At 36.8% G+C, this 14,426-nt stretch overlaps 2 protein-coding genes across 6 annotated transcripts in view; one reads left to right on the forward strand and one right to left on the reverse strand.

Moving 5' to 3' along the window:
* The window catches only part of LOC130054716 (uncharacterized), a 30,825-nt gene extending 22,851 nt beyond the window's left edge, over nt 1–7,974 (reverse strand). Inside the window, exons 1-3 of one of the 5 annotated variants that reach the window (XM_056165265.1) lie at nt 7,841–7,974; nt 399–527; nt 2–31 (exon numbers count right to left, since the gene is read on the reverse strand). In XM_056165265.1, the coding sequence (XP_056021240.1) occupies nt 2–31; nt 399–458 (90 nt within the window). In that variant the 5' untranslated portion in view covers nt 459–527; nt 7,841–7,974. Of the gene's footprint in view, nt 1; nt 32–398; nt 528–1,102; nt 1,336–1,379; nt 4,456–7,840 lie in introns of those variants that run through there. The other 4 variants (XM_056165264.1, XM_056165267.1, XM_056165269.1 and 1 more) reach the window with 4 other exon arrangements.
* A 3,562-nt stretch (nt 7,975–11,536) lies between these two features.
* The window catches only part of LOC130054717 (N-acetylgalactosaminyltransferase 7-like), a 34,528-nt gene continuing 31,638 nt past the window's right edge, over nt 11,537–14,426 (forward strand). The window contains exon 1 of the mRNA XM_056165271.1: nt 11,537–11,695. The gene's annotated coding sequence lies outside the window, so the exon portion shown is untranslated. The remainder of the gene's footprint in view (nt 11,696–14,426) is intronic.

The following is a 14,426-nucleotide window of genomic DNA, read 5'->3' on the forward strand; positions in this document are numbered from 1 at the left end:
CCAAGACAAATTCCAGTCTATGAAAATTATGCTTTAGAAGAAAATACATAAAAAAAGTTAGAATTTGAATAGTTTCATCTCCCCCAAAAATAACATAATATCATTGGTTTCATGTTATATCCGATTCTTCACTGTATTCAACAGAAGCTATATAGCTAGTATTGTTAATATGCCAAGTTAAGTTCAGACCAAACTTTCATCAAAATATAAAGAGTCTATTATATATTTAAAAACATCGATCTTCAATATGAACAGTCTTTTGTCAAATTTTCCACATCAGACAAAAGTATAATCAAAGTGAGAATCTGTAAGACAACACCACACCAGATGGCTAATGGAGAACTCCGCAATTTCCTTTATACCGATTCTACTATTGTCGAGTTATTTGGTTCCCTTACCTTTTGGTATGCAGACTTTTGCTGGTCCTCCATCACGGCGGTGTCTTTACTGTGCAGCATTCTCGTCTAGTGATTATAGTCTGGCTTTACGGTCTGTCTGTCTGCTGGTGTGTTTCCCATATCTGGGATCTGAAGTGATTGAGATAACATACTGTTGCACTTTTGATATTGAAAAATCTAAACATTTCTGTAAATTAGACCTACATGTTCAAAGCTGGTTTGCTGGTTGTTGTTTTTTTTTCACAAGTAGATCATCTGTAATTCATAATAAAAGTGGCCCAATTAGATACAAGTTACTTGCTGATTGTTAATATCATACTTAACTTTAGCATTACCAGAGCAAAGAACAATCCATTATGTAACAAGCAGCACTTGTCCCACAAGTATATACAGATGTATTTACCGACCCTACATCAACAGCACGAACAGGAATGGTACTTCTAAGTGGTTATTATTGACACTAAATCTTTATAACCAGTACAAAACAAGAATTTTCCTTATAGACTTAATAGTATGTTCTTCTTATTTCACTTCAATATTTTTTTCTTTCTTCAAAGATTTAAAACTGTGGCCAGACAGACTTGTTGACCTTGCCTACTTACAATAAACTCCTTATGATCCATGCTGAAGAACAAAATATTGACACACAAAATTTTACTGGCTGACCCGACTAAAGACACAACGAAGAGACACCAACAATTTACCTCATTGTTAATTTCTGACTTTTTCTCCATGGATAGCCCACAATAACTGTGTTACCTGTGTAGGTACTCCCTCTTACCTTTGTCAGGTGTACAGGTATTTACTTAAGTTATTTAGGGTGTCTTTGTCTGACACTTGGGGCAAAAGACACAAAAATAAAACTACAATTTCCTGGTGTAAAACTGTTGAGAATTCTTCTCTTAGTGGATTGAACTATACATAAGAGACATTTAATAAAAAAGAAATTCCACTGAACAAGACATTAAATATTTGACTTACGATATAATTTGTCCCAGTCTCGAATTGAACAAACACAAAAAAAATCATGCAATGATAATCCACATGTTAGAGAATGTCAAGCCTGCCAATCCAATATTGCTCTTTACATTGGAAATATGAATGTGCATGTCTAACAATCCTTTACTGCAGCCTTACGAGAAAGACCAATCCTCGTAATTACTGCACTGGTACACACCAACCACCACCACAGGTAAACTCAACAAAAGCCGGAGATTTACGTAAGAATTCAGGAGCTCGATGGAAGATTTTTGCCGTCTTCTTTTTTTTTTTTTTTTTTTTGTACACTACACACAGAGACGATGGAGTCCAACCATGACTGCTTGAATAATACACTGTGACCTCAGTCAGATCATATTTTTAAAAAGCCCATTCATAAATAATATTTAAATGTTATTCATTACACATTTAGCTGTCATCAGCTGACTGGTTTGTCTGAACAGGTAAACAATCACCAAACAATGGCACAGCTGCAATACACAAATAAGAGCTGACAAAAATAATGTTAGACAGGGACCTACCAAACAACGACTTCAGGTCACCAGGAATTGTTTTACCACATGTACACTGGGGGAATGACCAGAGAGAATGTGTCCAGTAAACTTCGGTCACTAACAGGGGTATTTACTCTCCAAAGAGTAATGACCATTAGAGATTATCTAGCCTGACAAAAAAATCACTTTTTTGACACCCATGCAAAGATTTCAAAAGCTGGCACCAACACATATTCAATTCTTGTCGGGACTTGACAGATTATTTATTGTGACAAGAAAAATGAAGCCCGATTTGCACCAATATGATACAATTAATAAACCTCTCAATCAAACTCGAAAGAAGATGAAAACTTACAGAACTATATTTTCAATTTGTATTACAATGTACTAAAGTGAAGTTTTAAATGTGAAATCTTTCAGTAAATTAATACATGTATTTTTAAGCATAATTAAGTTTGCACACCTTATCTCCAGTAAACACCCTGTGAAAACAAAATTTGAGCTTTCTTTAATTCATGCATTCATTATATTGTCAGCTCAAAACAGGTGGTCCCCCATTTTCATATTGTGATAACAATTAATCTTCCTTTAGAGATATTCTTCTGGATTAAACAGACATTTATGACACACTTGATAAAATTTAATCCTTTTTCCTCGCATAATTAAAAACGTCAACAAAAAGAGTAAAAGTACACTACCGAAATCGAAACGATTTATTAGAAATTAATTCTGTCAACATGATCAACAGCCCCAATGCAATTCAATTGATAGTGTGCAATATACATATTTAAATACGGATTTGGAGATTACATGATACAGAATCACTTAACCTTGACTAGTGGCACATCAAAATTCAAAACCTTTCCCATGACTCCTTACAGCATAGGGTACTAGCTATTGGCTTCAGAAAACAATCATTGCATTTAACAGGCCTTACATGTTAATTAACAGCACATAATGAAGTCTGCTGGTCTTTTATAAGTGAGCAGTCAGTGCATCCACAGACAGGATGATTACCCGCCTGTGTGTCAGCTTGTAGGGGGATAGGAAATGTGACACATGACCTGCAATGGTAATGCCGAATTTAATCACTTTATTAATGCTTGTCAGATAGCAACGTTTTAATGGCTTTAAAATGATTTAAATGCCTTGCAAATGAAAAGCTTGCTTTGTATAATATCTACTCTGAATACATACCTTCACACTATGAAAATTTCCTTATCAATAATAAACTAGCCCATGTTCTTCATATATAAAGTTATGTCCCTTTAATCAAGCATATTAAATTTGATAATAATAATTCCTTTGCTGGGTGCACCAAAGTCAAAAAGCTCTTTATACTCTGTATCTCAGCCTCCTTTAGAAATTCCTATTATGATGCTAATATAAATGTTTTATCTCTTTCCAATACACATCAAAATAAAAATTCAGACAGACAAATAGATCATGTACTTATTCAAGAAGCAGTACAACCATAAATATATCACATAAAACTACAGCACAAGTGTACCGGAAAAAAGATTCTTAATTACCTCAGATAAACTAAAGGAGAAACAAGAAAGTATATAATTGTCTTTCTGTTCTGTTCCTTTGAAAATGTAGTGTCGTAAATAATCCAATCCTGGCAATTTACTGCAATTGTCTTAACAGAGGAGGTACAGAGGCTTCTGCCAGCTCCCCTGTTTACAGTAACTAGTCAAGGGTGTAATGGGGGGTTTGGCACAATAATCAAAAAAGCTAATGAGAAAAAGATCCACTATTTACATAAAATCTATTAATGTTACATGAATCATGCATGTTTTTACTTCTTAGTAAACCTAAGACAATTTATGATTTTGAACCAGCTTTCCTGCTCTAATGGCTATCAACAGCTAGAAGCCAAATATATAAAAAGACACCAAATATATCATCTGCAGCACAGTGATATTCCCAGAAAACCCCTAAACTAATAATCTCAAGTTCTATCTGTCCTCAGTAATCACCCACTCACTGAAGTTGATCATCTCCAGTGTAACACCCCCACCCCACCACCACCACCACCACCACCAAATAAACATTTAAAACACTAACTGTCTCTCCAGTCCTGTCTCCAGTACACACTCCTTAAATTCACAGACAGTATCGCAAACCACACAGTTTTTATAGAATTTTAAAGAAACATTTTTCAGTCATTGTGCACAAATAGAGAGGCTTAAATGCCACTCTAGTATTATAAAAGTTTCCATAGAGGTGTAATTTCAAGGCTAACCACAGACCGGGGTCTTTTGTGGCTGAGGCATGTTCCTGAACTTCAAAGACCACTCCCAAATTGAATTACCATTTTTTATCTCCAGCACATTCATAGAAAAACTGTGTTACTCAGACCGAGATCATTTTGATATTTCTCCCCCCCCCTCTATAAATTTTGTGTGATTTATACATATTACAATTGGTCCAAACACTGCTCCTGTCAGACACACACACACCTATTCTATCTGACAAGTTATCTCTTCTATCAGTATGATGAATTACACCAAGACAGTAAAATGAATTCCCTCAAGTGATTTATTTTAAGTGAATGGACAGGATGCTGTATAGGACACTGGTATTGTGGAGAGTCCTGTTAAGAGTGGACACTGGATGTGTGGAGAGTCCTGTCCAGAGTGGACACTGGTATTGTGGAGAGTTATATCAAATGTGGATACTGGTATTGTGAAGAGTCCTGTTAAGAGTGGACACTGGTAGTGTGGAGAGTCCTGTTAAGAGTGGACACTGGTAGTGTGGAGAGTCCTGTCCAGAGTGGACATTGGTACTGTGGAGAGTCCTGCCCAGAGTAAACACTGGTATTGTGGAGTCCTATCCAGAATGGACACTGGTACTATGGAGAGTTCTATCCAGAGTGGACACTGGTATTGTGGAGTCCTGTCCACAGTGGACATTGGTATTGTGGAGAGTCCTGTCCAGAGTAGACACTGGTATTGTGGAGAGTCCTGTCCAGAGTAAACACTGGTATTGTGGAGAGTCCTGTCCAGAATGGACACTGGTATTGTGGAGAGTCCTATCCAGAGTGGACACTGGTATTGTGGAGAGTCCTGTCTACAGTGGACACAGGTATTGTGGAGAGTCCTATCCAGAGTGGACACTGGTACTGTGGAGAGTCATGTCCAGAGTGGACACTGGTACTGTGGAGAGTCCTGTCCAGAGTGGACACTGGTATTGTGGAGAGTCCTAACAAACGTGGACACTAGAAACTGGAAAATTCCTAACAAAAGACTCAGGGTTGGAAATTATAGCCTGCCCGCCCGAGACGGTCTGTTTCTCAGGTGGACGGGAACAAAACTTTAGATGACAGTCCAGTGGTCGGGCTAATTTAAATAGCCAGTTCCTATTTTTAAACCGATAATTTCTATTTTTTAAGTTTTTTTTTTACCTCATTCACAAAAATGTACAGACGCTATCTGTTGTTAGATTAGGTATCGTTGTGAATAAGGTACATGTAAGACGTAGGAATTGTAATCTATTCGTTCATTGGTCTGTCTGAATGTTATAGCCAATCAGCGTTCGCAGTACAAATTACGTTCGGCATTATTACAAACGTGCGAGTGCGAGATCCGCAAGATGATGCGAAAGTTTACATGATTATGACATTGTTAGCAGGCTTATAAAAGAGGATTTATAGAGATGAATAGTTTAATGTTTAAGCATGCAAAACTTAAAAATTGCATCCTTTGCAGTTTGGGTAATGGCATTATGCTTAGATATTGTTTCAAATACTTTGTAAAAGGTGAAAATTTCCAGGGGCCTGTGTTAGAAATATTAATATTAAGCTTTATTCATAGTACATTCATAATAATGAATATTTTTCATCAGGGCTGGTAACTTTTAAAAGTAGCCAGCCCTGTGACTGACTGCTTTTTTCAGTGAATTTCCAACCCTGAAAGACTGTACTCGTACTGTGGAGATTTCTATTCATACTGAACCATGGGTCTATAAGGAAGGTTCTATAGATATTGAATACTGAAGTACATGTGGGAAGACTGTATATCTAGTAAATACTAAGGAGAGGTTCTATAGACATTGGATAATGGAGTATGTGGGGAGGTCTATAGACATTGGATAATAGGGTCTGTAGGAAGGTTCTATAGACATTGGAGTCTGTGGGAAATTTGCATGGAAAGTGAATGTTTAGTCTATGTCTAGGAGGAAGTAGTAGAGTTTGTAGCTATAGAATATTAAGTCTGTTATGAGGTTCCATAGAGTTAACAATAGGACTATGAGGTGGCTCCAGACATTGAGTGGTGGGTGGCTCCAAACATTGAGTGGTGGAGTTGGTATGGAGTTTGTATTAAGAGTGTAGTTTGTATGGAGTTTGCAGAGTGGGGTTCGTATAAAGAGTGGAGTGTGTATGGAATTTGTATAGAGACTGGAGTTGGTATGGAGTTTGTATAGAGAGTGGAGTTTGTATGGAGTTTGTATAGAGAGCGAAGTTTTTATGGAGTTTGTATAAAGAGCAGAGTTTGTACGGAGTGAAGGTGGTATAGAGTTTGTATGGAGTGTAGGTGGTATAGAGTTTGTATGGAGTGAAGGTGGTATAGAGTTTGTATGGAGTGTAGGTGGTATAGAGTTTGTATGGAGTGTAGGTGGTATAGAGTTTTGTATGGAGAGTGGAGTTTGGTATGGAGTTTGTATAGAAAGTGGAGTTGGTATAGAAAGTGGAGTTGGTATGGAGAGTGGAGTTGGTATGGAGAGTGGAGTTTGTATGGAGTGAAGGTGGTGTAGAGTTTGTATAGAGAGTGGAGTTTGTATGGAATTTGTATTGAGAGTGGAGTTTGGTATGGAGTTTGTATAGAGAGTGGAGTTGGTATGGAGTTTGTATGGAGAGTGGAGTTTGGTATGGAGTTTGTATAGAGAGTGGAATTTGTATGGAGTTTGTATAGAGAGTGAAGTTTGGGGCTGGAAGGAGCTTTTTGTTCCATTAAATTTTTGATTCATTGATATGATTTTGGGACAATTTCTTATATCAATTTGTATTTTTTAATATCATGAATCCAGTGCCCTTGGAGAAGAAAACAAAGTACCAGGGAGATCTTTTATTACTATTTGTTTACATTAAGTCTCAAGTTTTTATCTTTCCACCTATGGTGTTTAAACTGCAATAAAACATTAAAGTATTGTACTACACGTCAAATCACCTTGTCTAAGATGCTTACTGTATCTCTAAGCTGCACTGTCAGCTAAAAACTATGGCTTAACTGGTGTTTATACATCATACCATTCAACCTTGAGACTGGCTTCTTCAGATATAAAGTTGGAGAGACTCTTGAGATAGTAACCCAATTAATTATGACTACTTATGACGTGAATGGATGTTCTGTTTTCAAAACTGTACACAATCACAGGTGAACCTGCTCCTATATCTCAAAAGAGCATAATTGTTATCAGTCCCCGGTAGCCTGCTAATTGCTGTTTATCCCTCAACACTTTCCTATCTCCTCGGGCTCCCGTTTGATCCCCCATTTCAAGCCCCCTCCCTCTCTTTCCAGTGATAATATTATTAACCTCCTGACTCCCGCTGATTAAAACAATTACTAACTGCCGAGTTGAATGAAACTTCACCGCTCAAATTTACACATGGATACTTTCAATTTTCTTTCCACTGCACGTATAGGCTCTAATACTCTTAACTTGAACTGTAAAACTCAGGAGTTAATTCAATAATTGTTCATTAATTCATGGAGCAATATTATATATAATCAGGGATTGTTTTTTAAAAAATATCACAGTACGTTAATCCATCGAATGGTCCGGAAATCTCATGGTGCACCCCTTCATAATCTCATAAATTCCCAAGATCTTGTACGCCTATTCAAACATTGTATCGAAACATGTCACATTCCACATGGCCCTAACAGTTTCAAGAACGCTTCCGCCAATAATATTTTGAAACAATTGAAATATAGATGGCCTTACCTCATGTTGATGTGGACTCGGCAATGCTTAAACTTTCCAACAGAAGCAGGTGTGACATTCCTTACAAAGCTTCAGGAAATTCTCCGGAAATTGATTTAGCCACTCACCTGTCGGTTAAAAAGCCGAATTCTGCTAAAAATAGATCAGCATGGATTTAGTCGTCAGCAGACGCCTCGTTGCAGTTGACCTATGGGTCACTTCATTTAACGTTACAATAATATTGAACATGATCTAGTTAAATATTCAAGAGTATCAATCTCTTTAAAAACATCAGTAACTAATAATTAGAAGGGGGAAAATCAGAACGAAAGAAAAAAAGATCCCCCCCCCCCCCCATTTTATATCCATGTTAGCCAAGAACTGCGTGTCTCAGACCCCTCGACCTACTCAGGGGGACACATTTTCCTGAAGGTAGCTGTAACAAGGATTTAGAGTCCCTCTATAGGTCTGGTGGTCGCCGGAGTGGGGGGGGGGGGGGGGGTAGGCGGGAAGATGCTGTTTAAAACCTAGTACAATCTCGATACCACATTGGACTTTACTTTCCATTAATTAAGAAGTCAAATTACTACCACCCCCAATAGGCGGGTCCAGGAATTTGTGAAAGGGGGGGGGGGGTCTAGCACTTTATTTTTTACGTTCTTTTCACGACCTCCACCTCTACCCCATTTTGCTGGTGTACATTATATCTTGGGGGGTATCTTGAGACGGTCTCATTCACGAAAATGCTTAGGTTAATCACCACTCGTTTCCAAAGCTCTGTAGTCATTCTAATTCTAGTATATTTTAATCGCGTACTTGAACATGTTTTCGTAATGGAAAAAAAAACCCACCCAAAACACACACACACAAAGGGGGGGGGGGGGGCGCTGATTTAAAGGTTACTACCAATAGGCCGGGGGTCTGGATAAGTGGTGCAAAATCCTGCATTGTGAGCATTTCCTGGCACTTCTTTTTCACTTTCAAATTGTCTACTTCTTTTAAACAAAACTTTTATGTTACATAGTGATATACTTTTTAAGAATTTTTAAGTGATACTTGTATCTGACGAAAATATCGTAAATATATATCAGTGTATCGTCGTATTTACCCTAGAATTAAATGGTATACTGGTGTTGATAAATTGGAATGATGCAATATTACAGGTAAGTATCCATCTTTCATACAATTTTGACTCAAAGACTCGTTAAAATTGAATAACTCTTAAACTTTTTGGTCCGCTCTGGATCTGCCCTTGACCCCCCTCAACATATCGAAGGACAGAATATCAAGTGTCAGTTAACCCCCACCACAACACCCCCGTCTAATGGCTGTCTCGAATTGATATTTACGAAGAACATCTCGAACTTCTCTCAGAAGTACTATTAAATATTTGGCTTTTGATTGCTAAGTATAGAGGAAAGGTATACACTTTTATGAAGAAACTGTATTATTTCTAATAATTCTGATAACTATGGATCACATTTCACATCTTTATCTTTTTTTTTTTTTTTTTTTTTTTTTTGATTGATTGCGAATAGTAAGCATTTCCCTTCACCAATCACCAATTCTTTTCCTCGAATACCTGGAGATCCGTGGTGCGGGCAAAAAATCCTTTCACGACTTTCAGCAGTGCTTATATAACTTGTGTTAGCTCAGTGGTTGATCCAGAGGGGGGTTCGCGAGTTGCCCCCTCCCCTTTCGTCAGAAAATTTTGCTTTTAAAAATGCAAAATAACGCATTATGAGGGTGGACCCTCCCCCTTGAAAACCCAAATTAATGGTAGACCTACTCCTTTAAAAAAAAAAACTCCTTGGATCCGCCCCCAGTAGCTGTCATTTTGATGTCGGATTTTTATTTATTTATTTGGGGCGGGGTGTAAAATTGTGATTTACTATTTCAATGTTTGTGTCAGCATACCTATTCAGAGGTTCTGAATGAAGCAAAATACATATATAAGATATACAATGTATATATATATGTCTTCCATTTTTATACAATGCTGTATATATTCAATAAAACCGAAATATTTATTTTGATAAGATTTTAAACTTAGTTTTAATTTCACTAATTACTGTGTGGTTAAATTGACATACAAAACTATCATCATATCATGATCATATTAATTAGCATCTTTTTACAATTTTTTTTTTCAGATTAAAAGCTAATATGGACTCTTTACATCGCGACACAACTAAAACGAATTCGATTTTGAGAGAGAGAGAGAGAGAGAGAGAGAGAGAGAGAGAGAGAGAGAGAGAGAGAGAGAGAGAGAGAGAGGTGGGTCAATAACATAACAGGATGGACCCCCCCCCCTTTCCAATCAAAGAGAGGGCGTTGCCATCTTTCACTTTCGAATCGGAACGCAGATCTCAAAATAAGCGCAAAACAACTTTCTTTGGTCTCATTTACGTCTATGCACTGGTATCTGAAATTTAATCAGTAAACAGATATAAGTACAAGCAAGAAATGTTTGTAAAACATGTATACATGCCCTCCATGGTGCAAAATTGAAAAGGGTTATACACATGCATCACTTAAATGATATTAGTGCCAAACTATTTCAAAATATTGAGCAGACAATATTATTATTATTAAAATTTATAAAGCGCACAATTTTACAATCAATGGCGCAATATCTCCCTATGTCTAGAGTGGAATGACCATGTGATCTAAAAACCAATAGGGATCATTTACTCCTTATGCTGTTCCAGTGTACCAAGTTTGGTGTTAACGAAGCAACTGATTCTTAAAATATAGGAGACAATATATTACTTTGTCTATTTTAACTCTTGACCTTTGACCAGGTAACTTCAAAACCAATAGAGGTCATGTACTCCTTAAGATGTACCAGTGTACCAAGTTTGATGTCTGTCAAGCAACAATCTAATATTAAAATTAGATCCTCTGATCCGCACACGTATATCGCTACACAAGGTCGCTACACCTTGTGTAACGATGTACGTGAGCGGATTAAAGGATATAATTTTAATTAGATTGGTCAAGCAAAGGGTTCTCAAGGTATTGGACGGACAGTATATTCTATGTCCAGTTTGACCCTATACCTTTGACCATGTGACCTCAAAATCAATAGGGATCATCTTCTCTTGAAGATGTACCAGTGGACCAAGTTTGATGTCTGTCAAGCAATGGGTTCTCAAGATATTAAGCGGACAGTGTCTCCTATGTCCAGAGTGGATTGACCCTTGACCTTTTGACCTGAAAATCTATAGGGGTCCTCTTCTACTCATAACTAATCCACATATGAAATATTACGATCAAGTGAATTGTTCTCAAGATATTGAGCGGACAACATGTGGTCTTCTGACCGACCGACATACCGACAGTTGCAAAGCAATGTGCTCCTCTTCTTCGAAGGGGGGGGGGGGGCATAAAAGAAGGGGAAAAACACTCTAAATCTATATATATAAGATAGAGCTTTTTTCTATATTATATCTACTTATCGATTAAAATTCAAATACCTGTGGTCTATGCATGGTCACTTGATCAGTTTTGCCAACAAAACCGCTCAAGATCCACCACTGAACAATTCTTATTAAGTATTTATCCGTGGCCGATAGAAAAGTGGAAATGATAGTTTGATTTAGACCTTATAAAAAGACTACTGAATTTAGAAAGAAGGATACCCTCTATATTCCATGAAAATAATCATATCGGAAAAATAAAATCTATGCATGTACCTTTCTTGGTTTTTCCTTCACTATTCAGCTTTCTTAGTAAAGTTCCGGTTTGAATTTACCGACTTTTCAATTTTACTTATTATCTAAATAGAAATCTAAAACGTCCAATGTGTGCCCTGTAACTCTCTACACAAATAATCATTTATTAACACAAAGTATAGAAAGGATTTTTGCGAAGGTAAGTACATTAAACACTCAATTACGGATGCGTGACCTCGTTACCTGCCCGTATTGGCCACGTTGACGTTAACCCCATGTCTGATGTCAATAAGACACCTGTCATTAAGCATGTTCAGGTTCTGTCTAATTCAATCCGACAGAATTCTTCTACACCAATGTTCACCTTAAAATATTTAGTCAGTATGCTATATATTACACATCAATTTCTTTGTTCTGGCTTTAAAAATGCAAGTTTGGATAAATTCAACGTACAGGTAACCCATAAACATGATAAAGAATAATATGTTTTACGGCGTGACCGTGTTTGAGGGCGAAGCAAAAAAGTTTTGGCATTAGTACCTATATCCAAAACAGGACAAAAATAACCCAAAGTTAGCACTAGGACAGAGCTGTATCAAAGCATCCTAATTTTGGACATTTGATCCGCCTATATATTGAACGCGGGAAATATAACGCAATCGATGTAAACAGTACATTGTGACGTCATATTCAGCGTCGTTATTTAGCAAAGTTACAAACATAGCGTTTGAAACACAACAAAAAACATGGCGTTAATCGTGGAGTGATTATATATGATTAAGAAAATAAGATTTACATGCTTTTACGGATTTTATGTAACATCTCAGAACGACGTGAACTAGGGTAGACGAGATTCAAAATGGAGAAATACATGTCCACGCGATAGTATTCGAATCGACGCCATTGCCCATTGGTACCAAACTTTTCAAGTTCCATAGGTATGGTTTAATTTTTCATTATTTTCCTATATTTTCCTTTTAAACATGTATATACGTGTTACCTATAGGGAGAGCTCCACTCTCACGGCCCTTTGGGCCGTGAGAGGGCTTCGCCCTCTAGTACACTGTGCTTTTGATAACAAAAAATAAGAAGCAATGTAACAAATTCTATTTTCTGTAATTTTCCATCACATATTTTCAATCATAGTTTATTAGCCATACTTGCAAGAGAAATTCATTGTTAGCAGAAACTGTAAGCTCCCCCCCCCCCCCCCCCCCAAATGTTGGTTTCCACTTTCACCTCAAAATTTTTAAGGGTCGGAAGGTAGGTAGTTTTTTCTTTCTTTTTGATTTTATAGGTTGAATTACTTTTTAATGATTTAGTATTCTACAATATTCTAGTATTCTGTGTTTCAGAATCCGTCTAGTATTAGTGCATAATAAATATAATAAATAGCTTAATATGTCTTAAGGCGTGATCGTGTTTGAGGGCGAAGCAGAAAATATTGGCATTAGTATCTAGATCCATAACAGGGCAAAAATATCTCGAATATTAGCACCTAACTTGTGAGGACAGAGCTTAATCAAATTATTCTAACTTTGACATTTTTGATCTGCCTATTTCTTGAACGCAGGAAACACTATGCAACTGATGTAAATAGTGCATTGTGACATCATATTCAGTGTCGGTGTTTAGCAAATACAAACATAGGAGACATTGTATTGTACAATCGCGTTTTAAATCGAGGAGTGATTATATATGATAAGAAAATAAGATTTACATGCTTTTACGGATTTCATGTAACATCTTAGGACGACATTAACTTGGGTACACGAGATTCAAAATGGAGAAATACGTGTCCACGCGCTAGTATTCGAATCGACGCCATTGGGATCAAAATTTTCAAATTCCATAGGTATGGTTTAATTTTTCATTGGTTTTCTATATTTTCCTTTTAAACATGCATATACGTGTTACCTACAGGGAGAGCTCCGCTCTCATGGCCCTTTGGGCCGTGAGAGGGCTTCGCCCTCTAATAAGTCAATAAATATACTATTGTTGTGAATGGAGTCTTGTTGTAGTGATGACATTCGCAAAATTTTATAGACAGCACCAAATTCCATGGTGTCATTGGACAGTCTCGGCTGAGATTCTTTGGACTGACTCTGCCGATGAACCTTCGTTTCTGGAAATTCAGTAAACTTCAGCCGGTGCTAGCAATTACTGTAAACCTATGTGCAGTATACTATTTTTATAAAATGTTTGAAAGTTAGGTGTCAGAATGGAAAAAAATGTGTTAAGGTAGTACTCTACATCGTCATAATGGCTGACTTCCTTTAAAAACATGGATAAAAAAATCGATATCAACAATATTTGACTTTTCCTTTTTCATTTAAATACCTAGCCGAGTAGCTCAGTAGGTTAGAATACCGACTGATGAACTGTAGGTCGCAGGTTCGAGTCCAGTAGGGGTTTTAAATTTTTTTCAGATTACCTTCTACTAAAACTGTATTTTTTGACAAATTAAAGTAAATTTGAAAATTTTCAACTTCAAAATATTGTTGTACATATCCTCCACTTTTCATCTACATAAAATTTCTCTGGTGTAGCATACCTCCTTAAGGTCGGCAGAAATTTTTAGGGTCGGCCAGGAAAGTGGAAACCAACATGCATTTTTTTTTTTGGTCCTAAAAACAAAAAAATATTATTTGCACTATTGCAACACATAGATTTAGTCATTAGAAATAGTGCCCACCAACACATTTTCACAAGTCAAGGTTTATTGATTCATTACCTCGCACAAACCTTTGTCATCAGTGACTATCAAAAAGTTGGGTTCGTTCTGATTGTTTCCACAAAAGAGTGGGAACCAATGAGAATGAGGTTCTATTTATAACAACGCGAAGTGAGAGATTCAAATAAAAACACATATATTGATACCTACAGTTATGGCTATTTCAATCGTTTAAGCAATAACGTCTTTAAAAGCA

The sequence above is a fragment of the Ostrea edulis genome, chromosome 5, assembly GCF_947568905.1.
Source record: "Ostrea edulis chromosome 5, xbOstEdul1.1, whole genome shotgun sequence".
Taxonomy (NCBI): domain Eukaryota; kingdom Metazoa; phylum Mollusca; class Bivalvia; order Ostreida; family Ostreidae; genus Ostrea; species Ostrea edulis.